At 46.1% G+C, this 23790-nt stretch overlaps 3 protein-coding genes across 6 annotated transcripts in view; 1 reads left to right on the top strand and 2 right to left on the bottom strand.

The window, feature by feature from the left end:
• The window catches only part of RDH5 (retinol dehydrogenase 5), a 12155-nt gene extending 4802 nt beyond the window's left edge, over positions 1–7353 (bottom strand). Inside the window, exons 1-2 of the mRNA XM_081183902.1 lie at positions 7196–7353; positions 606–997 (exon numbers count right to left, since the gene is read on the bottom strand). Coding sequence (XP_081040028.1) covers positions 606–977 — 372 coding nt within the window. The 5' untranslated portion in view covers positions 978–997; positions 7196–7353. The remainder of the gene's footprint in view (positions 1–605; positions 998–7195) is intronic.
• Positions 7354–7859: 506 nt separating this feature from the next.
• Positions 7860–23790, top strand: part of ITGA7 (integrin subunit alpha 7) — a 93373-nt gene continuing 77442 nt past the window's right edge. For 2 of the 4 annotated variants that reach the window (XM_081181267.1, XM_081181265.1), the window contains exons 1-2: positions 7860–7938; positions 13341–13443. In XM_081181267.1, the coding sequence (XP_081037393.1) occupies positions 13430–13443 (14 nt within the window). In that variant the 5' untranslated portion in view covers positions 7860–7938; positions 13341–13429. Of the gene's footprint in view, positions 7939–13225; positions 13444–21421; positions 21504–21813; positions 21954–23790 lie in introns of those variants that run through there. The other 2 variants (XM_081181263.1, XM_081181266.1) reach the window with 2 other exon arrangements.
• BLOC1S1 (biogenesis of lysosomal organelles complex 1 subunit 1) lies at positions 9493–21898 on the bottom strand. The gene is made up of 4 exons (XM_081181601.1): positions 21738–21898; positions 19977–20049; positions 11698–11830; positions 9493–9979 (listed from the first exon to the last, which is right to left on the bottom strand). The coding sequence occupies exons 1-4, from the start codon at positions 21796–21798 to the stop codon at positions 9869–9871; spliced, it is 378 nt and encodes a 125-aa protein (XP_081037727.1). The 5' UTR covers positions 21799–21898; the 3' UTR covers positions 9493–9868.

The raw sequence follows: 23790 nt of genomic DNA, 5'->3' as shown, positions 1-23790 counted from the left end.
GAAGCCGCGCTTTGGTTTTCAAATGTTTTGGAAGTCGAACAGATTTTTGGTATGGATTCCATTTGATTTCCAAGGTATGACAGTATACATTATTCTATCTCACTTCCCTACCTGTAAAATGGGTATAATTGTGACCTATGTTGGGATCACAATATAATGAGTACACCACACTGTAAATTAAAGCTAGTAATAATAAGCTGCAACTCGAGCATTAATGAGCACATGTTGTGCATGCAGAACAACCTAGTTTCAGTCTCTAGGAGACTGGGGAAATACTCCTGTCTGAAACAATGAAAAGCCACTGCCAGCCATTGTTGACAGTATTGGGCTATCTGGATCAATGGTCCAATGGAGCAACAGCAGCAAAGCAGCAATTATACTAGCAGTTGTGCTGCTGTCTTAATCCTTAAGCACACTGGTGCCCAGCCAGTTACGCTGCCCTGTGTTTTTGAGTAATGCAGTCTCAAAACCCTGCTCTTTTAAAGAGCTTTTCTTGTTCCGGCTAGTACTGCATTGTCTGAAAGCTGCAGTTTTAGAAAGTTGACTTCAGTGTCCAGAACTTTTCTCCTCCGTGTTTTCTGTAGAAGCACAACACACACTCAGACCTGACTCACCCCACTGCCCCCCACCCTCCGGATCTCTACCGGGGCGAGAGACTCACCTTTCTCTCCCACTTCGCCTTTCACCCACTGCACGGCTTTAGAGATGCTCTCGGAGTTGGTGACGTCCAGCAGGATGGTGCGCAGGCTTGGCGAGCTGGACCGCTGTAGGTTATCAGCCCCCTTCTGGGTTAGGCAACCTGCCAGCACCTGAAAGCCTTTCTTGTCCAGGCGCTTGGCCAGCATGTTCCCGAAACCCGTGTCGCAGCCTGTGATGAAGACATACTTGTCCTTGTAGGAGCTCAATGTCTGCCGGTCGCGCAAGAACCACACCACAATCCAGAGGATACTGAAGAGCAGCGCATAGCAACACAACATAGTGGAGTCTCGACGAAGACCTGCAGGGTAAGGGGAAATGGGCAAGGTGGGCTGGGCACAAGTAAGTGCTGAATTCTGCTTGTTGTTTTCAGGTCAACAAGGAAAATCCATCTGTCCTAATCACATAGGCCAGGCTCTAGTGGGAAACCTAGTGTGTTCCTGGACTACATCTCCTATTACCCTACACCAGGGTTTCCAGTTGTGTGGGGTTTTTTTGGACTACAGCTCCCATCATCCCTGACCACTGGATGATGGGAGTTGTAGTCCAACAGCTGGAGGCCCATGTTTGGGAAACCCTTCTCCTAGATCATTGGCTGTACTGGAGGGCAAGAGATTCCCAATCCCTGAGAATCAGTAGGCTTCTGAATCTAGAACGAAGCTGTCTATTGATATTGTTCTACTCTGCTGTTACCTAATCAGTCATGTTAATCACTCTTGGGAGATTCTCAACCCTGGCCTTTGGCAGCTAAGTTATTTTGTTTTGTGAGGTCCACCTCTTTGGCTGAATTTATATCATTTTGTAATGGTTTAACTTGTTTTTAAAAATGTCACTGTTCATCTGTTTTTATACGGGTATATACAGTAATGTTACATAACCCATTCTTGGACCTTATGGTGAAGGGCCAGTAAGAAATACATAAAATAGATTGTCCTTTATATATTTTGAGGTAATAGGAAGAGATGATGAGGAAACAAACAAATGCTTTAATTAATCCTCAACATATTTTAACCCATTTTAGGCTCTTCCAAAGAGGTAATCGTAAACGAACCAGCACACTAAGGGCCAAACTAAACGTAATGCTACATTTTTCACCCTCATGTGGCTAGTATTTTATTTTTTAAAAACAACAACAAATAACTGGTACTGAGGCATCCTTGGTGGCTTGGGAACATAATGTGGGAGGAAGGGAGATCGAATAACACTTCCTCCTAAATGGAGGTGAGGGAACATGACCTAACCAGGTCTAGGAATACAACTCTGTGATCTTCACCCCTCCATGCATTAACTAGCTTTAAGCTTGTTATTTATATTTGACCAGTGGCGTAACGTGGGGGGTGCAGGGGGGCCGGCCGCACCGGGCACAACATCTGGGGGGCGCGCTCGCACTCGCAGCTCTCTGCCCCTACCTGGCTCACTCACTCTCTCTCACTGCAGTGCTGGCTGTGCGAATCCGATCCAAGCCGCTGGGTCGCCGCCCACTGTGGAGGGGGTGGGTGCCAGGCGTGCGGTGCGGAGAGAGAGCGAGGGACTATCTGGGGGAGGGACAGTGCAGCGGCCGCCCAGCACAGCGCTGAGCGCGGGAGAGAACCACACCAGACCAGACCAGGCAGCAGCAAGAAGAAGCTGGCAGCAGCGGCAGGTTAGGGGTTAGGGGGCGCAAATTACTTGCCTTGCCCCGGGTTAGGGGGTGCAAATTACTTGCCTTGCCCTGGGTGCTGACAACCCACGCTACACCGCTGTATTTGACAGCAGTTTCCCACGTGGTTTAGCTCTGAACTGGTCTGGAGGGTCGAGGGAAGACCATTCTGTGTGGCAAGCAGAAATGCTTATGCTGATGGATTGATTGTATTCGTGCGACATTCAGTTGCACTCATTGTGCATGTAGTCTTAGGTTTCCTGTGGACATGATAAGTTATAGCATCTGGACGAACTCTGCTCAACACAGAGATGGAGAAGCTATAAGTCTCAGGGGAGCCAGGGATTGGGAATCTTTCAGGGCTGTGATCAAAGCCTGCGACTTGCAGTGCTCTCATGAGGAGTCAGCCTTGTCCTTGTCTATATATGACCACTTGACTCTCTGAGGTAGATGCAAGCAAACTCTCTCCAGAGCTATTGCATCTAGCGGGAGAATTTGGCAGTGCAGTCCAAGAGCAGGACGCAGGTTATCAGGCCTGGTTGTTCCCACAGCTCTAAGCAGGGGCTCATACACACATTTTACGCCACACATTCCTCTACATCCTTCCTGCTCTAGCGATTGCCATGGCGACCTGCCCTAAACTGGGCCACAAGCCTGGGTGTGACTGAGATTAGATGGGATAACAACAGCAGCAGCAGGTTTCCAACTTCGTGTCTTAGTTCTTTGGACAAACATAGGCATAACGTAGGGTTGTACTCTTTTATGCAGATATATTTGAGGCACAGAGCAAAAACCTCTTAAGTTTTAAAACGGGCCAATTAATATAGACTCGTCGCAATAGAATATTAATATGCTTTAAGCCGGGGCCTATACAGTTGTTGCTAGACTACAAGTCCAGTCATCCCTGGCTGGAGCTGATGGGAGTGGAAGTCCAATAATATCCCTGCTTAGGTGATATTAACATGACGTAGCAAATCGAGCAGGCATAGGCAAACTCGGCACTCCAGATGTTTTGGGACTACAATTCCCATAATCCCTAGCTAACAGGACCAGTGGTCAGGGATGATGGGAATTGTAGTCTCAAAACACCTGGAGGGCCGAGTTTGCCTATGCCTGGATTAGAGTCACCAGCTAGGACTGGGGTGTCCCAGGTGCAAATCCCTTTTCAGCCATGAAATTCACTGGGTGCCTTTGGGCTAGTAACACTCCCCAATCCTTATCTACCTCACAGGGGTGTTGTGAGGAGTTTGTGTGTGTTTCCATGTCAGCCAAGCTCACCACCAGGCGCTCTGAAGTTGCTTCAAAAACCCAACTGTGTGAGGCTGGCTGGACCCACCTTTGTGGTAGACCCCTAATGGGTATGAAATTAATTCCTCTGTGGATTTCACCAACTGCCACACCATCACCAGCAACTGATTTATAATACTAAAATAAAAATCACCCAAACTATTCTTTCCAGCAATTACTAAACCACAGAATGTGTGTGCACATTTGGCCTCATACTTTACATGTCATGTGGTAAAAGCAACAATAATAATAATAATAATAATAATTTATTATTTGTACCCCGCCCATCTGGCTGGGTCTCCCCAGCCACTCTGGGCGGCTTCCAACAAAGATGAAAAATACACTAAAATACACTAAAACAGAAGCACAGGACCCTGCCATTCTTTACGTGCATACTTGTGGGTAAAGAGGGAGTTCTAAGCTGTGCTGGGAAACTTGTCAGCAAAGAAAGCTTGTTGTTGTTGTTTAGTTGTGTCTGACTCTTCGTGACCCCATGGACCAGAGCACGCCAGGCACTCCTGTCTTCCACTGCCTCCCGCAGTTTAGTCAAACTCATGCTGGTAACTTCGAGAACACTATCCAACCATCTCGTCCTCTGTCGACCCTTCTCCTTGTGCCCTCCATCTTTCCCAACATCAGGGTCTTTTCCAGGGAGTCTTCTCTTCTCATGAGGTGGCCAAAGTATTGGAGCCTCAGCTTCACGATATGTCCTTCAAGTGAGCACTCAGGGCTGATTTCCTTCAGAATGGAGAGGTTTGATCTTCTTGCAGTCCATGGGACTCTCAAGAGTCTCCTCCAGCACCATAATTCAAAAGCATCAGTTCTTCGGCGATCAGCCTTCTTTATGGTCCAGCTCTCACTTCCATACATCACTACTGGGAAAACCATAGCTTTAACTATACGGACCTTTGTTGGCAAGGTGATGTCTCTGCTTTTTAAGTTGCTGAAAGAAAGCTACTCTGGACTAATTCATGAAGAGTCCAAGGCTGTGAGTTTGCAAAAGTAGCTTGTCATTTGCTCCCCCCAACCCCCAGGCAGTAGATGGGGAAGCAAAGCAAGGCATCCTAGCTGCCAGACTTCGTTTGGGATCGTGAAACAAAATCAACAGCCACAAATGCAAGTGTGTCGTATCCTTTGGGAAATCTCTTGTCAGCAGGCACTATGTTCGGCCTCGAATCCAAATCTGAACTAATCCAGCAACAAGCACGGTACCTATTTGACATCTGCTACCTGACATGGATAAGACAGCGGTACCTTATTAATTCCAGCTCAATTCTTGGGGAATTCAATGCCTGGCTTTCTCTCACACGGAAGCTCGGTCCATACATAGAATCATAGAATAGAATCATAGAATCATAGAGTTGGAAGAGACCACAAGGGCCATCGAGTCCAACCCCCTGCCAAGCAGGAAACACCATCAGAGCACTCCTGACATATGGTTGTCAAGCCTCTGCTTAAAGACCTCCAAAGGAGGAGACTCCACCACACTCCTTGGCAGCAAATTCCACTGTCAAACAGCTCTTACTGTCAGGAAGTTCTTCCTAATGTTTAGGTGGAATCTTCTTTCTTGTAGTTTGGATCCATTGCTCCGTGTCCACTTCTCTGGAGCAGCAGAAAACAACCTTTCTCCCTCCTCTATGTGACATCCTTTTATATATTTGAACATGGCTATCATATCACCCCTTAACCTCCTCTTCTCCAGGCTAAACATGCCCAGCTCCCTTAGCCGTTCCTCATAAGGCATCGTTTCCAGGCCTTTGACCATTTTGGTTGCCCTCCTCTGGACACGTTCCAGTTTGTCAGTGTCCTTCTTGAATTGTGGTGCCCAGAACTGGACACAGTACTCCAGGTGAGGTCTGACCAGAGCAGAATACTGTGGCACTATTACTTCCCTTGAAGTAATAGTAACATATGAGACTCCAGTGGCTGGGTACTAGAGGATTTCCCCCTTGCTCCAGAATGCAAGGATCAGGGGAGCTTTCATAACCCAGTTTTGTAAGTGGCCTGGTCCCGTTCAGGGTCAAGGACCATGAGGCCCGCATTACATACCATATGAGGCAGCTCTATATTTTCATCTAGCACATAAAGGTCAGGGGAGGACTCGTGTGCTCAAAAACAATTCATAAGCATCTCTCTGCTATTCACTCAGACAGGCCAAATAAGGGATGGTGAGTTAAGATTTCTTCCCTTTGTCCTAGCAGTTGTGGCAAATGATAGTAACGCTTATTGGTCTTTATTTTAAATGTAATTTAAATATAAGCACATTCACTCCTGCAGTACTTCTAGCGCAGAGATCACACTTAAACACCGATCAGTCTGAGGTGTTAAGTCTTATGTATGATTTACCTTGCAGGCTTATTAGCTTTGACTGGACTTAACCAGGGGTCCTTTACCTTATACCTTTACTTCACCTGGTACAGAACAGAGGTCACACTCTTTTCGCAAAACAGAGGGTCAAAGGTGATTTTGTCTAGAGATGCAGAACTGGCTAGGCTGCTGTTCTTTAGTAGGTACTACAGTATAACTAAATTTTAGGGCAGGGATAGAAAATCCTCTGGCCCTTTGGGTATTGTTAGGACATGAAAGCTGATCACAAATGCTCTCTCACACCTGTGGGCTGCACATATCACTCTATTGCCACAGAGTTCTGCCACTACATTCTACTGCATGTGTAGACCAGGCCAAATATTTACAAAAAACATTCCCACCCCCTCTCAAGAGACCCTCTGCAGTCACTTTATGGTGCCCCATCTACACCCACCCAGGTCTTCTGCATAAACCTTGGGTTGTGATCCGACACCATTTCAAAGAGAAAGGATGCGGAACTTGGATGCCAGTGGCTCTTTGTTCCAAGGCAAGTGTGAAGACATCCCCAGAGGAGGAAGAAAGTTGTACGAATCGGGCTCAGGGTGAAAGATCTCGGGTCCAGTTAAAGGCAGAGAGGCTTTGTACATGTTACTGGCTTAAAATGCAGCTAGGCTGATCTTTCTCCCCCTCAATTTGGATCAAAGCTACTTTGGTGGTAGATGCATCAAACCACAATTATTTCAGAACAAACAGCAGCATAGATGTGGAATGCAGCTAATGCCGTGTGTATACCACTTCTCAAACCCAGTGGTGAGAGCCCACCAGATGCAGAGGAGATGGGCATCTGTGCATTGGCACAGCCACAGTGGCTGAAGCCAACACAGAACTCAAGATTTCAAAGAGCATGCTTTTAAGACATTCCGGAACTGGGTCTTCTCTTCCAGAGTTGGAGCTTAGGAGCCTGAATTCCTAACTCCACTCCTGTCTTGCATGTGTGACTTCAGCTCCCTCAAGAAGAGAACAGCTGCTACTTGCGCTGAAGCAGACAGTAAGTTTATTCAGGTGTCAAGACCACACTCGGATTTCAGCTCTTCCCATTAGACACCCCCCCAGCTTCCTCAGCTGCAAGACGGACTGATCAGCGGCACACCTTGCCATCCACAGGGTTGCAGCCATGCAGAGGAAGATGGTTCAGGTTTGTTCCGTTAAGTTCCTGGAACTTAGGTGGAGTGCAATACCACCCCACCCACCCATTGTCCTCCTTACCTTCTCACCAGATGCAGCTGTTGATAAACTTGGCAGACTCCAGCGGCAGAAGCAGCAGCTAGTCTCTGCTGGGTCTAGGACTATTTACCCTGCTTGGCTTCTGCTGTACAGAGCGGACAAGAGTTCTGCTCCTAGCCAAAGTCCAGGAGGGCAAGAAGCCAGAGCATTCGCCAATCAGCTTCCCGGTGGACGCTAAGGGGCAGGGACACAGCCTCAGCATTAACCCTTGATGCAGCTGCAAAGCAATCTGCCCGGTTAACCTCCACTCAGCTGAATTCCAGTTAAATCTCTCAGGAGATGTGTACTGGGGAATCGGAGAAATCTTAGACTTAAAGGGCTGGGCTATGATGAAGAAGCTGATACAAGGATACAAGAGTTGCATTTTTCCTTGAAACCCGTCCTCACGGACCATGCTCGGGGTGGAACAAGACTATTTGTTAAAAACAATTTCATTTATGTGATAACCACCCTTCTTCTTAAAAGCTGCCCGAGGCAATGCACAACATAAAACATACAATAAAACTCTTGAGAAGGGAAAACAACCGGAGGGTGTGGTAAGAGGAGAGCTGGTACTGAAAAATCCTTCCATAGTTTAATCACATCAGGGTAAATCAGATGCACATCTGAAGTTTATTTAAAATATTTTGTATCCCACCTTTCCTTGGGGAATTTCAAGTGTCCACCACGCTGCACCCATTGCGAACAGCATCTCAAGATCTGCTGCATCTGTGGCACACTCAGTGGTAAGTCATAGTCGCCTTGTTTATGGGACTGAGATAAGTTCGCATGCCCCCACTTGTTGTCTTTTGGACTTCAGTTTTTAAGAAAACATAGGGTGGTAATCAATACAATTGTTACTCAAGAGTAGAACTGCTGAAGTCAGCAGCCGTGTCTAACTTAGGTTCATTAATTTCAATGGGCCCTGGCTGAATATAGCCTGTTATGTTCTGTGTGGCCTTTGGACTGGAGATGGCTAGGTAGTCCCTGTCCACTGCCATTTTGTGAATGAGCTATGAGTTGCATTTTATGGTATTGTTTGGCAGGAGGACTGTCTACCTGTGAAATTTATAAAATATTAGTAGAAATGGAGGATCAAGAAGACAAATTAAAAGAGGTGTGGGAAAAGGAGACAACAGGGCAGATAGATAGTCAAAGCTGGGGGGAAATATGGGAGAATCTTACACTGAAAATGTTGTCTATAAGAATAAAAGAAAATTATTATAAATTAATTTGGAGATGGGATTTAACACCAGTCAGATTAAATCAAATAAACAAGGAATATCGGTGTTATGTTGGAGGGGATGCCAGGAAACAGGGAATTATGTTCACATGTGGTGGGGGTGTAAATATGGCAGGAGGGCTGACTAAAAACAAAAAAACACCACCAGCGTCCAAGCATGCAGCATGGAAAGCAGTGTAGCGATGAGCGTTAAGCATCTCCTGCTCCACCAAAGTGAGGCTCACATGAAGGCTGCTTCCATGTGTGGACATCCTTCAGCTGGGAATCCTAAGCAACTTGGAAGAAATGTCGGATACTGCCACTTCTCTGCTTTAAAGTGGGACAGAGCCTCCTAAGTCCAAGGGGGAACAACCTGCCACTGAAAGTATCCGAGCGTGCAGGATAAAGGAGTGTGTTGGAAGCTAGGATCCCATGCCTAAGCTCTGCCCCAAGTCTTGTGATCAGTGGACTTGCTTGGAAGGAACGTAATGAAAAGGCATTGTTGATTCAAGAGCTCCCATCACTACAGTTATGAAATCTACTTTTAAGAGGTCAGTGGGATTGAAGAGACTGAATAGTAAGGCATCTCACAGAAAAAGTAGGAGGGGTATGAGATGTCAAGGACTTTGCTTTCCTTGGGCTTTTATAGAAGATTCTGTCTCCTGTGCGGCAAGGTTGGCTGGTGGGGAGGGGGAAGGGAAGTGAGGCTGGAACTTGGGGGGTTTAACCCTCTTCTCATTCCATTACACACACACACCGCCCCCTAACAAGCAGGCGCTGCATGTTGAATCACAGTAGATTAGGACAAAACTAGCCGGAGAACGGTTCCTTTGTTAAGGCATGAAAAGGACCTTCAGAGAAGGATTTAAAAACTAAAGAGGATGAGGAGGCCAGGCTGGGAGACATATCGGGCACTGAGCCAAACCTACACCGAAGTACTCAAGTCTCTGTGAGGTTGCCTGTTTGGATAAGGGGAGCCAGGATACCATCTTTGCTTCTCTCCAAGATGGGCCTGGGCAGCAGATGCAGCCAGGACACACGCTGAGCTCCCCTTAGTGATTCATGCCAACACTCAACATGCGTTTAAACCATTCGTTTTTATTCCGTTCTTTCTAGCTTTGTCACAGCGAGAGGAAAAAGCTGGTCTGCACAACCCCTTCTCCACCTTTCATTGTGTGTATGTTGTGTTTCTCCTGAATCAATACTGGTTTGTTTTTAATTCCCCAGAGCCAGATACCACTACCATTCATTCAGCAGTGACACACGCAGGCCAACGTGCCTTTCAGTCGCTAGGCGGGGGCAAGGGCAGATCTCGCCCGCTGCTGCAGAAAGGCAGCCGCTGACCATTTAATAAGGGCTGGCAGACAAGGGATTTGCCATTTCTTTACTTGCGCCCCCACGCTGCTGGCTGCATGGAGCGAGGGAAGGGGGTCCAAGGAGGAAAGGTGTCCATTTCAGGAGGTGGATGGCTGCAGCTGCCCTTTGTAAACGTACTCTAGGGCCGTGGCAATGGTCCGCATGTCCATTTCAATGCTACGTGCCCAGTTTTCCACGTCGCCAATCTCCTGCCGGAAAGAAGAAGTCACAGTCAAAACACTCATCTCTTTGCGTATCAAACGGCATGCACCCTGTTTCTCCACCTGCCCTCAATCTTACTCCCAGACACCCAGTTAGGGCAGGGAGATTTCGGGTGAGTTCAAAGCACACTGTACAGTTTGAGTTCTCTGATTTGGCCTAACTTCTCTGCAATTCTCCTTTGGTTCCTTACTCTTTATGCAGCCTTTTTCTTTCTCCAAATTCCTCCTTGAAGCCCTCACTTTTTCCATCAAGCTTAACACATTTGCTCAAGTTTACCCTTGCCTCCTTGTTGTCTCCTACACTACGGACAAAAAGACTGTGGTCTCACTGGGACGGAGACTCATCTCTCTTGCTTATACTACTTTGCAAAATGCCATGTAAATTGACAGCACCATATTAAGAATTACCGTTCACAAGCAACTTTCAATAATTTCAATTGCTTGCGACTTTATTTCAATAGATGAAATGGCTAACTAAGGTACAAGAGAAGAACTACATATACTAGCAGATTCTGCCAGGATCAGGCATGACCAGACATGCTAACACTTCCAATTAATGTCCCAGAACGTTATACTATTATCTTTGAGAACAATTCCACAAGACACTACAGCTATATATTGTGGGTTTTTAAACAGCTCTATATGGCAGCTTTAAATAAATTTCTCCATGCAACATTTAGGGTGGAAAACTGTACCAGATACAAATTTCACACATATATACAATTCTGTGGGGATAACATATTCTGATTATTTTGTCTCTCTTGCCGAGTTGATAACATGGGCAGCCCCATGCCCAGCAGGTGGAGCTCTCCAACTGATTATTGTCAGGAGCACCTATAACTGGAAGCAGCACAAAGTGTGCTCCATGACTAGAATCCTATAATCAGGGAGTCTATATTGTTTCAGCACAAAAGCTGTGAATTGGAATATGCAGGCTATTGGGTTTCCCCAACGTGTCTCACCCTCCTTAATTCCAACCAGGTGTTTTCTCATTCTCTGCTTCCCCATGCATACTTTCATGTTCTCCCTTGCAGGTATAGGCTTAATACACTGCGGCATCCCTCTCAGACAATCAGGAATAGCTTTCTAACAGCAAGAGGAATGGACTCCCTTGGAAAGTGGTGGACTCTCCTTCCTTGGAGGTTTTTAAGCAGAGGCTGGATGGCCACCTGTCATGAAGGCTTCAGAAACATAGCAATGTCGAGTTGGAAGGGGACCCCAAGGATCATCTAGTCAAAGCACCTGAAATGCAGGAATGCATTTGTCCTATATGGGGATCGAACCTGCAGCCTTGGCAATTATCAGCACCACACTCTAACCAACTGAGCCATTTATTTGAGATTCCTGCATCGCAGGGGATTGGACCATATGACCTTCAGGGTACCTTCCAACTCTGATTCTATGATCACCTACTGCCTCAGATGTCAGGGACAAACTGTGACTACTCAGCAAGCCGCAATACTCAAGGGCTAATTTGTTATTACTTCAATTGTTCTGGCACGCACCAAAGCCTGCCCCAATCCATTCTCCTTTATTGCCCACGAGCCCCTTTCTCTCCCTTGTTCTCTGCGCAAACCCAGCCATGCTTCCCCATCCCCAAACCTCGCCTCCCATCACCCATCGAGTCCCGTTGTAACTTTTAGGCTAATCTTGAGGTTACTGTGCAAGATATGTGCCTCCCCCGTAGGAGCAGCTCTCCCACCGACCTTCAGAGCCTGATTGAAGTTTTCCACCATGCTGATCCACTGGCCGGTCTGTTTGGCAAACTGGGCAGCCTGGACCTGCAATGTCTTCACTTCGTGGTCGAGCTTCCTTTGGTTCACATAGGCCTGCGCCACCCTAGAGTGGGAGAGGGAGAGAGAGAGAGGCTCGGCGGTTAATTAAGACAAGTAGGGGAGGGAAACAGAGCGTATTTCTTTTTGCCAATCCCTCCATCGCTGCGTTTTCTGCTCGGCTCTCCGCCATTCCGAGTGGCTTCCCAGCTCGGAGCGAGCTAACCCCAGGGGCAGAGGCAGGCGCTGGGAGTCTGCAGCTGGGTAAGTTCCCAAGCTGTAGAGGATTTAACGGCTCAGCAACATCTGGCAATCATTATGCAGCACTGGGAACATCTGGAACCTATCATGGCCGAGGCAAAGGCAGGTGAAGGGCTGGGCAATGATAAGGCGTGGGAGTGATTTTCCTCACCAAGGGAGAATAAATCGCCCAAACAAGGGTGGGTAACAGGGAAGGGCAGGTCAGTTACCCCCACAAAACAGTAAGGGTGTGGCCAGAGTGGGGAGACTGCGGGCAGCCATGGTAGTTTCAAGATATGTTGCTGTGCTGCTGTTATAGGAAGAGACAACGGGATGTAAAGCAATTCAGATTCAATTGGGTCGATTGCGTGCGTTTCAGGGTGGCAAGCTTCCATGCTTCCAGAACACTTTCAGAAAACAATACAGATTTTACAGCCTGAGGAATGGTTCTATGCAACTTGTAAGTTTGACATCCAAACTTTTTTAAAAATTACTGGCTCATGAGGCACTACCTGAACTATTTTGTATGCTCTAATAGCCATATGTGGGGTGGGGAAATGGATGGATGAGTAATACATCTAGTTAAAAACAGAACACTGGAGTGCCAACACCCCTCATCCTGCCCCGTTTCAGTTACAAGCCAAGAGAAATTGATTTCTTGCCAAAAGTGGACATAAAACCCAGGCCTCTGTTGGAGCACCAGAAGTCGTTTTTGCCATAAGCGACTGGCATGGGATCGGGAAGTCACAAGTTGTTGTTTAGTCGTTTAGTCGTGTCCAACTCTTCGTGACCCCATGGACCAGAGCACGCCAGGCACTCCTGTCTTCCACTGCCTCCCGCAGTTTGGTCAAACTCATGCTGGTAGCTTCGAGAACACTGTCCAACCATCTCGTCCTCCGCCGTCCCCTTCTCCTTGTGCCCTCCATCTTTCCCAACATCAGGGTCTTTTCCAGGGAGTCTTCTCTTCTCATGAGGTGGCCAAAGTATTGGAGCCTCAGCTTCAGGATCTGTCCTTCCAGAGAGCACTCAGGGCTGATTTCCTTAAGAATGGAGAGGTTTGATCTTCTTGCAGTCCATGGGACTCTCAAGAGTCTCCTCCAGCACCATAATTCAAAAGCATCAATTCTTCAGCGATCAGCCTTCTTTATGGTCCAGCTCTCACTTCCATACATCACTACTGGGAAAACCACAGCTTTAACTATATGGACCTTTGTTGGCAAGGTGATGTCACTGCTTTTTAAGATGCTGTCTAGGTTTGTCATAAGTCACAAGTACAGTCCTCTATTTGGTTTTATCAATGTCAATTTGATTTTGTGTTCTCCAAAATTCATACACAGGGTGCAATGTGGTTAACGGGAGGACCTTGCTCCACAGGACCAGCAAGATGCAAGTCGCTGTGTCCAGCCAGCACCTGTCTTGAAAATGAATGTCTCTTGCTTGGTAAGAGGTAAAAGAAAGTGAAGCGCCATGTCACTGTGGAAAGGCAGACAAGTAAGCCCACCTTTGGGGAGCTGGAAGAGCTGCTGGGAGCTCTCTTCTGCCATATAAATATCACCCTTGGAACGGAAACTGGGAGGGCAAGTTTGCCCGTTCTGGTTACATACTGTTTTATGACAACTTTAACGAGGTAACTTGAGATATCCAAGTGAAGCAGATGAAACGGTTTTATACCCTGACTAGCTTAATAAGTAAATTGACTACATAAGAGAGCGAAGAACACTTGCTATAAAGGCGAAGGCAGCTTGAAAGAATAGGAGAAACGCTCACGGAAACTTTCGGCTGCCGGTTTTGACTCATCCACCCGTATGCTGTTTACGATGCCAGGTGCTGGGCTATTACTGTCTTTCCCAGGGGAGAGGAGAAGGAAGCACTTTGCCAGCCCTATGGTCAGTGGCTGTCGGGTGCTTGGCAATCCCACGCGAGGGATTTTGACAGATGGGCAGGATAGCCCGGCTGTCAATCATGTGACTGTCAATAATAGTGTCAGGTGACTGACAGCTGGGCAGCCCCGCCCAACTGTCAAGTTTGGACCCGTGAGGCTGATCCTAATAAGGATCTGGCCTATGGAACCAAAATTGTCCCCCACACCTGCCTTAGTTGGATGGAACAGGTTCCTGAATGATGCACGTAGTAGGAAAAACCCACCTAAATTGGCTTATATGAATTATATATATCCCTATTAATGCATTTAGTGTTTGACAGGAATTTCATCTACGCTGTCAGAGCTGCTTGAAGATCCTAGCTCACAGAGGATCACGCTAGCCAGCGATCATTAAGTAAAAGTCTTTATTGAATTACAGTTTCCATTCTCACGCTGCTGCGCGCAAACTCTACGTCTAGTAGCTAGATCGGCGAAGCTCCGTCTGAGTCTCCGCCCCGTGTGCACCAACTTAATATCCTAGCCTTGCTCCACCTTTTCCGCCTGACTGTCCTCCTCTGGGTCCCTCTACCCCCCGGGGCTTCTTCCTTCCGGGATTCTTCTGACGCTGACCCGGACCCTCCTGCCTCCTTGCGCCGGGCTTTAGGACCTGGTTCCCTTTCGGGGCTGCTTACTGCGCCGCCTTCCTCTGCATTTGAACTTGGCGCGCGCGCCCAACCTTCCACCTTCCTCTTAACCGTTTCTTCGCTCCCCGATGGAGGTGTGGCCACTCCTGACTCATGCCCTCCCTCCTGTGGTGAGCTGCCAGCGCTTCCCCCCTGGCTCCCTTCCTCTTCCCTGCTTCCTGGCGGTGACGCTGGTCCCGATTTCCAGCTGCTCCCCCCTGAGTCCCTTCTGGCTCTATCTTCCTGGGGTGCCCCCCTTGACTCCCCCCTTGCCCTGGCCACTGGTGCTCCTTTCTGTGAATCCTCTGATTCACTGGAAAGACTAGGAGATCTCGGGTCGTCGTCATCACTCATCTTTTCTTCTGCCTCCTCCCCTTCGCTCTCTGTTTCCTCCCTTGCCCGTGCCTCTGCTCCTAAACCCCTGACATACGCCATTCTCCGAGTAAGTCTTTAACATCCCTTCATGAAATGTTGTTCTCATTTATTCCTGCCTAATGAAGTGGGTTAATTAAGTTTCAGTAGTTTTTAATGAATTATTTACTGCGTTCTGATCCAGTCCCTTCTTTAATCAAATCGGCGTTTATTTGAGATTCTGCTGCTTAATCTGAGGTATTCTTTTGAGAATACTTCCCTAGCCTTCAATGAACTATTGTAATCCACTAAGTTCCTGTCTTTAATGAACTTAGGCAATTAATGAAGTCTTTTAATAGTCCTTGTTAAATCATTTTAAAATGTTCCTTCAGTGAGCTAATTCTTTTTGTATTTTGTAAGGGGATATATTTTCTGGGGGGGAAACTTCTGAATTAAGTTCATGTGTTCTCTTTTCTTACTCAACTGTATATATTTGGTTGAATTGTCACAATGACACACATATTTGGCAGAAGAGCTGGGTTAAATCTGGAATATGGGACAGCAATGATTTTTGTGCAAGTAGTGAATCAGTCGAAAATAGGGACCAGCGTTTGTTGGTATTGTCCTAGCGAGAGGCTTGTCATCAAACACTTCATTGCACACATTTTCAACTTACAAATGCGAACAGTCTAACTCACCTGGTCAAACACGTTTACAAAAGTCTCCTGTTATTCAACAAGATTTGCATCTTGTTACTAAGCTCTGTAGTGAGGAAATATTTTGTGCGTGTAATAAAGTGTGTTAATTATATTAAATACTTTTGGGGGAATTAAAGGAAGTGTTTGAAGATTAGATTGTAAGCTTGTGAGCAGGGGCTGGCTTGTTTTAATTGGTTGTATGTAAGCTGCTCCGGGAGCCTTTTTGGCTGAAGAGAGGGGTACAAATGCTCTAAATAAACACAGTAAGGAAAGCTAAGTGATAGTTAAAGAGTATTTAGATTCTTGTATGTGTCCGTGCTTCAATCAGGATAGGGCAGCAGGGTTGGACACATTTGCCTGGATCTAGAGCTTATATGAGCAGAATTCTACTTGTGTGATGCTCCTGCTGCTGCTGCAGAAGTGGCCAGCCCCACAGGCTGCATTTTAGCATCGGGAGTTGAACCCTGTCAAAAGGTGGGCTGAAACAGAATCCCCGTTTGAGGAGTACACTTTACTCTGGATACAATCACACTGAGGATCTGGCTTTCCGAAAATAAGTACAGTGGTGCCCCGCAAGACGAATGCCTAGCAAGACGGAAAACCCGCTAGACGAAAGGGTTTTCCGTTTTTGAGCTGCTTCGCAAGACAAATTTCCCTATGGGCTTGCTTCGCAAGACGAAAACGTCTTGCGGGTGTTGCGATTTTTTTTCCGCTTCCCCCCCTTTTCTAAGCCGCTAAGCTGCTAATAGCCTTTTAGCCGCTAAGCCGCTAAGCCTTTAATAGCTGCTAAGCCACTAATAGCGCTAATCTGCTAAGCCGCCAATAGGGTTGCTTCGCAAGACGAAAAAACCACTAGACGAAGAGACTCGCGGAACGGATTAATTTCGTCTTGCGAGGCACCACTGTAAGCTAATATTTATTGTTGGAAATACATGTGGAGATGCAATAAGCTATGCTTGTTCTTGCATCTCAAAAGAGAGTTCCAAGTATGTCTGCTCTCGTGAGGGAGGCAGAAAGATGGGAGAAAGGAAGTGAAGACATGAGGTCAGCAAGAATATTGGTCTAATGCTGACAGAAGATCAACAAAGGTCAGCACAAGGTGGCCAGTCTAGGATGCTTGGAGGTCCCCCCCCCTCTCCTTTCCAATGCAGATACATTAATCAATTATGAGTTTTTTCTCACCTGATATCCCTTTGAAAAAATATTTTCCACAGAGATGGGAATTATAATATTTCTTAGATGGAAGAAAATAAAGTCATTACATGAAAAGCTGGAGTGACAATTAAGAAACCTGTACCCACCAAAAATTAAGGCTATAATGTATTATAAATGAAGGACGAGTTGATACAGGTTTAGTATTGTGGGATGTTTTTAAAGAGGACCATTTTAGTATTTTAGCAGCTAGAAATGACAAGAGGAGGGAGCAGCTTGCTGTTTTCATCACAGTACAGTGGTACCTCAGGTTATGTACTTAATTCGTTCTGGAGGTCCGTTATTAACCTGAAACTGTTCTTAACCTGAAGCACCACTTTAGGTAATGGGGCCTCCCGCTGCCAGAGCACGATTTCTGTTCTCATCCTGAAGCAAAGTTCTTAACCCGAGGTACTATTTCTGAGTTAGCGCTGGATTCATGTACATATACAGGGCAGAAAAATCCTTTGCCTCCTTAAAACAAGAGATGTTTTGAAAAAGCTACCAAGCGAGGAATGTTTTTAGCATGGCAACTGACAAAAGAACAACAGAAATGCCCCATTCCATCTTTAATAAGCACAGAGCATGGAGAACTATATTTCTTCAAACTACAATTTACTGTATAAACACAATGTAGTTGAGTATGGAAAATAATGGAAAATATTTTTATATCAATGGAAATTTCCTAGATTGAATTTCGAAGAAAGGATTACTCAAGCAATTACAGCTCAGGAGGTTATGTACGCATGTCATGAGGCTGGGCGCCTTTAATTCTGCATTCTATCAAGCCCACATACAAATAGCGGCCCCTATTATGGCCAAGCTTTCAAAATTACTGTATAATGAAGGGAATTACTCCTCAAAGCTGAAAATCAAGCAAAGGTTGCCAATAGAAGGGAAGAGGCAGTACGGTAACTGCAAAAACATCATCTTAGCCCATCAAAAGCTTGGGGGGAAATGTCCCATCACCAACATCTCTAGAGTGACCACAGGTGGTTCTCTGTGAGGGGGAAAAGATCAGGATACCATAACAAATGGTCTTGTCTGCATACATTTTGCAAGGTGACAATGAAAATGGCAGCGTTGGGTTTTAACCTCACATTGCCTTCTAGCATCTGAACTGTGACAGACTCAAGAAGCTTGACTGGTCAAAGCAGAGATGTTGTTTCCCCCCTATCCCACCAGCCCTGGCAGTCATGCAGCTGGAATCCAAGTAACTCTCCCAGGGCAGCTAAATACAGCAAGTGTTTGGGAACAGTGAAGTAATCCCTGCTTTAAAATAGCAGGCAAGAAGCAGGAAGGTGAACTGGAGGCATGCTTTCTGTGCAGAAGTAGTGACGCCTGAAAGCTTACTCCAGATTTGTTTTAACACGTACGTTACTACTTCTTAATAGACCTTCTTTTCTGTGCTCCCCTCCAATCTACACTGTGTGGCAATATCCTTGGGAAAGAGCAAAGCAAGGGTAGCCGTGTGGTCTCTCCCATTCTAAACAATCAATACAGACTTAGCAATGCTGCCAAAAAACCCCTAGGGAAGTGTGGGCCAGAAGAATGAAGCAGCAGAGACTTCTCATCCGCTAACCACAGAGCTGGATGGCGCCAATAGCAGAGACTGGACACCACTTGTCAAGGCGATAATAGGTCATGCTATAGAAATGCAGCAACTTCCACTTTTCATGGCAGTGAGAGGCAGGTCTGCAGCTTGGATAAGGCATAGGGTTAGTGGCCCTTCTGTCCACTGTTTATGAATATTGTTTAATTTAATAGGGGAGAACAACTTTAAAATGCAACATGGACCACAAAGAGCTTAGCTGACCAAAATTAAGAAAGAATGCCCTTCTAATTAGCATGTTATACTTTGCTGACGTAAAAAGCTCTTGCCTTAGGGTGTTTTTCAGCCATTATTCCTGGCAATTATTCCTTCTGCATTGTGGATCTTAAGTCACTCTTCCAAAACCTTTACAGTCAACTCCGCAGGCTAGAAACTTTGGTTTGTAAAGCTAATATTCTCCCAATCATATCAAACTTTCTCAGGCTAAGGCAAATTGCTTTGCTGAGCAATATGGAGGTATCAGCTAAGGCAAAAATTAAATGAACTGGAAAGCTACTTCAGCAGACACAGGAACTCTCTAGTCTTCAATATTCAGCTCTAAGCAACTTAAAGAAGTGTACCAAGATGATGTATGATCATTATGAAAGGAAAAATAAAACTGCCAAGATCGAAATGCCGTTATACAATTTTATGATGCAACCACACTTGGAATGTTGTGTATAGATCTGGCTGCAGTACTCAAAAAGGATCTTATAGAACTGAAAAAGTACAGAAAATGGCAGCCAAAGGGACCCGAGGACTGCAGCAACTTCCCTACAAGGAAAGGATAAAATGTTTGGGGCCTCTTTAGGAGTGGGGAAAGGTGACTATGGAGGGATGTGAGAGTTTTATGCAATTATTCATGCTGTGGAGAGCAACATGCTTTGTAATACTAGAACCAGGAGTCATCTGATGAAGTTGAGTGATGGGGAGTTTCAGGATAGATCAAAGGGAGTAGTTCTTCACATGACGTCTAGTTAAACTATGAAATTCACTGCCACAAGACATGGCCTGCCAACATTAAAAAGTCTTCAAGAGATGCCTGAAAGTAAAAAAGCGAGGATGCTAGCTAGAATCTGGGCTGGAGGATTGTTCCACAATATGGTGCTGGCAACATGAAATGCCCAACTCCTAGGGCAGGCCAGTTAGGTGTTCAATATGGAAGGGAAACTAATAGCCTATGAATGGAGCCTGTGTCGTTCTTTTTTGAAAGATATGAATTCAATAGAAAGTGTACCATCATCTGCGATTGAGCTGGGCTTAAGGTATCCTGGACCCACGTTTTTCAGGGCTTTGCATATAAACACAAGAACCTTGAACATGACCAGTGCAGATGTTTTAGCAACGGTATCACAAGCCATGAGCCATTTATTGCTGTCTGCAGTCCAGCTGCTGCATTCTGCACCAGCTGGAACTTCTACCGAGTCATGACTGTCCCCCACTATGCAGGTTCTCAGCTGACATTTCCTTGTTAGAAATGGAGCAATTTAGCAGCCTAAAGGTGGAAAACAGCTCACACGCCGAAATGGGTAACATCCACGTATGTGGTACTATTAACCAAAGATTTGTAGGAGCCATCATTACTCAGTACCGCTTACCCAATGTTCAAGTGGTCAACCAGGGCTTCGGTTAAGCAAGTGGCTGCAGCAATGGCCTCTCGCCTCCGCCGTTCTAGAGAGAGGGGAAGCAGAGGCCTCTTTAGTGTTATCTCAAAATGTCTATACGTTTTGCGGGAGGGGCACAAATTGAAGATGTATCAACGCTTTGTTTGCTTCATGCAACTTGTCCTCATAATGCCGGAACTAGATCGTCAAACATGCATGTGCTGCTGCCTTTTCTTCCAAGTTTGGTATTTTCATCTCCACTCCCCTAAGCAAACACTGAGGGCTTTTCAACATCTCCACTGTGCCCCCCCCCAACTCGCTACTTAGCACTCAATTGGAGCAAACAATTTGTTCAGATTTAAAGCTTAAGAGCAGATTTTCCCTGGGAAAGGAGTGTGGCAAGCGGCAAACCATTCTGGCCTGTGCTTTCTTAGCAGAGGACACACAGGAGTGTGAACCAGCCTTAAATGTGTGCACGAACTTATATTTGTGCATCCATATCCTTCCTACTAATTTGACAGTGTGCTGGAAGGGGGACACTGAGGCAGAATAATCAGAAGGAGCCTTTTAAAAAAATGAGTCTGGCAGTGCTCTTCAACCTCGGGTTGGTCTACAGTTGTTGTTGGACTACAACGCCCATCAGCCCCGAGCATTAGCTAAGCTGCCAGTGGGTGATGGAAGTTGTGGTCCAACAGCAACAAGCCACCCAACAGATAAAGTGGCAGAGCGCCAACGCGAAGAGATGCCCAAGTGGAAAAACACTTTTTTGGGCCTAGGCAATCCAAAACGCTTCCCTCAGCATCTAGGAAGCCACATGTTCTCCACCAAACCTTGCTCCACAACTCCCCATTTCCTGGCTTTCATGGTTGCTGCGCTCAATGCAACCCTCGATTTCTACAAGTAAACGGTGGGAACCCAAAACCCTCCAAGTGTCCCTATTTTCAACAGTCCGTTTCTGGTTTGATCCCGGAAAGTCCCGCTTTCCCTTAGGACATTCCTATTTTCAACGGGGAAATGCTGGGAGAGTATGGAGTTATCTGAACCCTGAGCCATTTGAAAGGGAAGCTTTTAATGTTTTATTAGGTTTTAATATATGCTGGAAGCTGCCCAGAATGGCTGGGGCAACCCAGTCAGATGGGTGGGGCATAAATAGTAAATAATCATCATCATTGAACGTCCCTATTACATCGGATAAATGTTGGAGGGTATGACGTTATCTGAACCCTGAGCCATTTGAAGGGGGAGTTTAATGTTTTATTATGTTTTAATATATGTTGGAAGCCGCCCAGAGTGGCGGGGGCATCAAAAGTAAATAATAATAATAATAATAATAATAATAATATAGAAAGTCGCTATTACATCGGAGAAATGTTGGGGGGTATGGGAACCCGGAGGGCCCGAAATGCCGTAGGTAAAGTGCGTAACATTCCTATTCACAGCTGAGCTCAAACGTACTGTACACAAGAGTGTAAAACAGAGGCGCCGGAAACTCCCGTTCGTTTGGCTCCTGACGGCCGGCAGGTACGCACTCCTCCTCTCCTCCCCTTTTCTCCCCAAAGACAACCCTCTGGACCAATAACGACAACCCACCGCTGCCGCAAGGGCGTTTTCATTGGCGGTGGGCGGTTGCCAAGGCGACGCTCGGAGCAAGGCCCGCGCGCCCGGGGCCCCGCGGTGTTTTGGTTTTTGCGTCCGAAGCAGCCGAGCTGCTACGCGAGCCCGGAGGCTTCGGAAGGGGCGCTAGGCCGCGCTCACCTTGCAGCTCTTTCCTCTCGCCCTGCTTGGCCTGGTGCTCCCTCAGCAAGCGGGAGAGCATGGCTGCGAAGAAGCCACACGGGGAGAGAGTCCTCTTCGCTCCTCTTCCTCGTCATATGACTGCAGCCGTCGTCACATGACTCGCCAAGCGCGCGCGCGCGCGCTCTTTCCCCCCCCCTGCTTCCCGTCACTGGAGGAGCAAGATTTCGAAAATAGGTATAAATAACCTTGCGAGATATAGTTACCATGTCCCTCCCGCCATCTCGCCACGCCCTTTGAAGTTTTGCGTTTTTAATATAGGCAGAGGTACAACAGATTGAATTGAAATACTTCATTGTCACTTGTACAACTTGTATACAGCGAGGTCATAATTCAGATGCAGCTGAAATTGGAAAAGTGGGTGGGGTGAAAATTGCGTACACTTGAAAACGTTGGCAGCATTATAACATAAATTCAGCAGTGTAAACAAGTTTTGTTGTTGGGTGCAATAATGGAATACTGAATGGTTTAGTTTAGGTAAAATGTGCAGGGATTTATGATACGCAAAATGAACCGTGGAAAGAGAAGGGAAGCCCTTGACATTTTAAGGTGGTTTAAATGAATATTCTAAAGTGTAAAACAGAAAAAAGTAAAAAAAAATATTTACGGTATACTGTATATAAAAAAGGGAAAGCAGGTGGGGTGGGTGAGGTGCTTCACCTGTCAAATTTCTGCCTGTCACACAGCTCTGGTTAGTTGGTCGAGTTACTCCGAAAGCATCACTCTGAACATCTCCTTGGCTGTATCCCATTTTATCATAGAAACACTGGGAGATGTCTTACATATATGTTGTAAGCCTCCCAGAATGGCTGGAGGAAACCCAGCCAGGTGGGCAGGATATTAATCATCATCATCATACTGAATCAGACCATTGAGGCCACCTAGTTTAGTACAGTGGTACCTTGGTTCTCAAACAGCTTAGTTGTCGAACAAATTGGCTCCCAAACACTGAAAACCCGGAACTAAGTGTTCTGGTTTTCGAACGTTTTTTGGAAGCTGAACATCCGACGCGGCTTCTGCTTGAGTGCATGAAGCTCCTGCAGCCAATCAGAAGCAATGCCTTGGTTTTCGAACAGTTTCTGAAGTCAAACGGACTTCTGGAACAGATTAAGTTCGAGAACCAAGGTACCACTGTATTGTCTACACTAGCTGGTAATAGCACTTTGGGATTTCAGGCAGGGGCCTGTCCCAGCCCTGGCCTGCTGTTCTACAACTCACTTAGCCATGGCCTTTCCCGTCATGGCCGTCTGTCATGGATGCTTTAGCAGAGATCCCCACATTGCAGGAGATTGGACTAGATGGCCCCTGGGATCCCTTCCCGTTCTACGATTCTATGATCATCCACCATTCCACCACAAAGCTGGTGCTCTAGTATTCTTATTCCTTCTGGACTCCCTGCCTGCATTAAAAAAACATCCTGAAGACTATTTCAGCAAAGTAAACAGCAGGGTTCAACTTTAACATAGGGCTGTGTGATTCATTTATGCATTCCATGGTTACTTTGTCGCAAGAATCTCCACATGTTTCCGCATATATTTTCCCTATTCCCTTTCATACTGGAGGATTACTACATATTTTCATGCACACAAATGAGATACTTTTTGCTCACAACAATTTATATATGCTTATTTTTATACTGTAAGTACAGTTTTCCTATGTCCACAGTGATTCTTTGAATGCGAGTCTCCAGTTTTTGCTAATGTAAAATGCCTCTAGATCCCTTGGTTGGTAAGATATTTGACTTCTGTTAAACAGTGTAAAAGCATATTTAAAGAATAGCGTACTGGAATAGTGAGACGTGTAGTAACTTCTACAAAGTTATTTTTGAGAGTCTTACAAAGGCTCCTTTCATTGCCAGTGCTGCAGCATTCTCGTCAATCCAAGCTATGTCCTGGGAATGTAAGTCTTTTATTTCAGTTCTCCTTTTCTTCAGATAGTTGCCATTTTGATGTATAAATTAAAATTTATCTGGCCATTCATAGAACATAGAGTCCTGTTTTGTTGAATATGGACA

This window comes from Podarcis bocagei, assembly GCF_964188305.1.
Source record: "Podarcis bocagei genome assembly, chromosome: 2".
NCBI lineage: Eukaryota > Metazoa > Chordata > Lepidosauria > Squamata > Lacertidae > Podarcis > Podarcis bocagei.
This window is presented reverse-complemented; position numbering and strand designations above follow the sequence as displayed.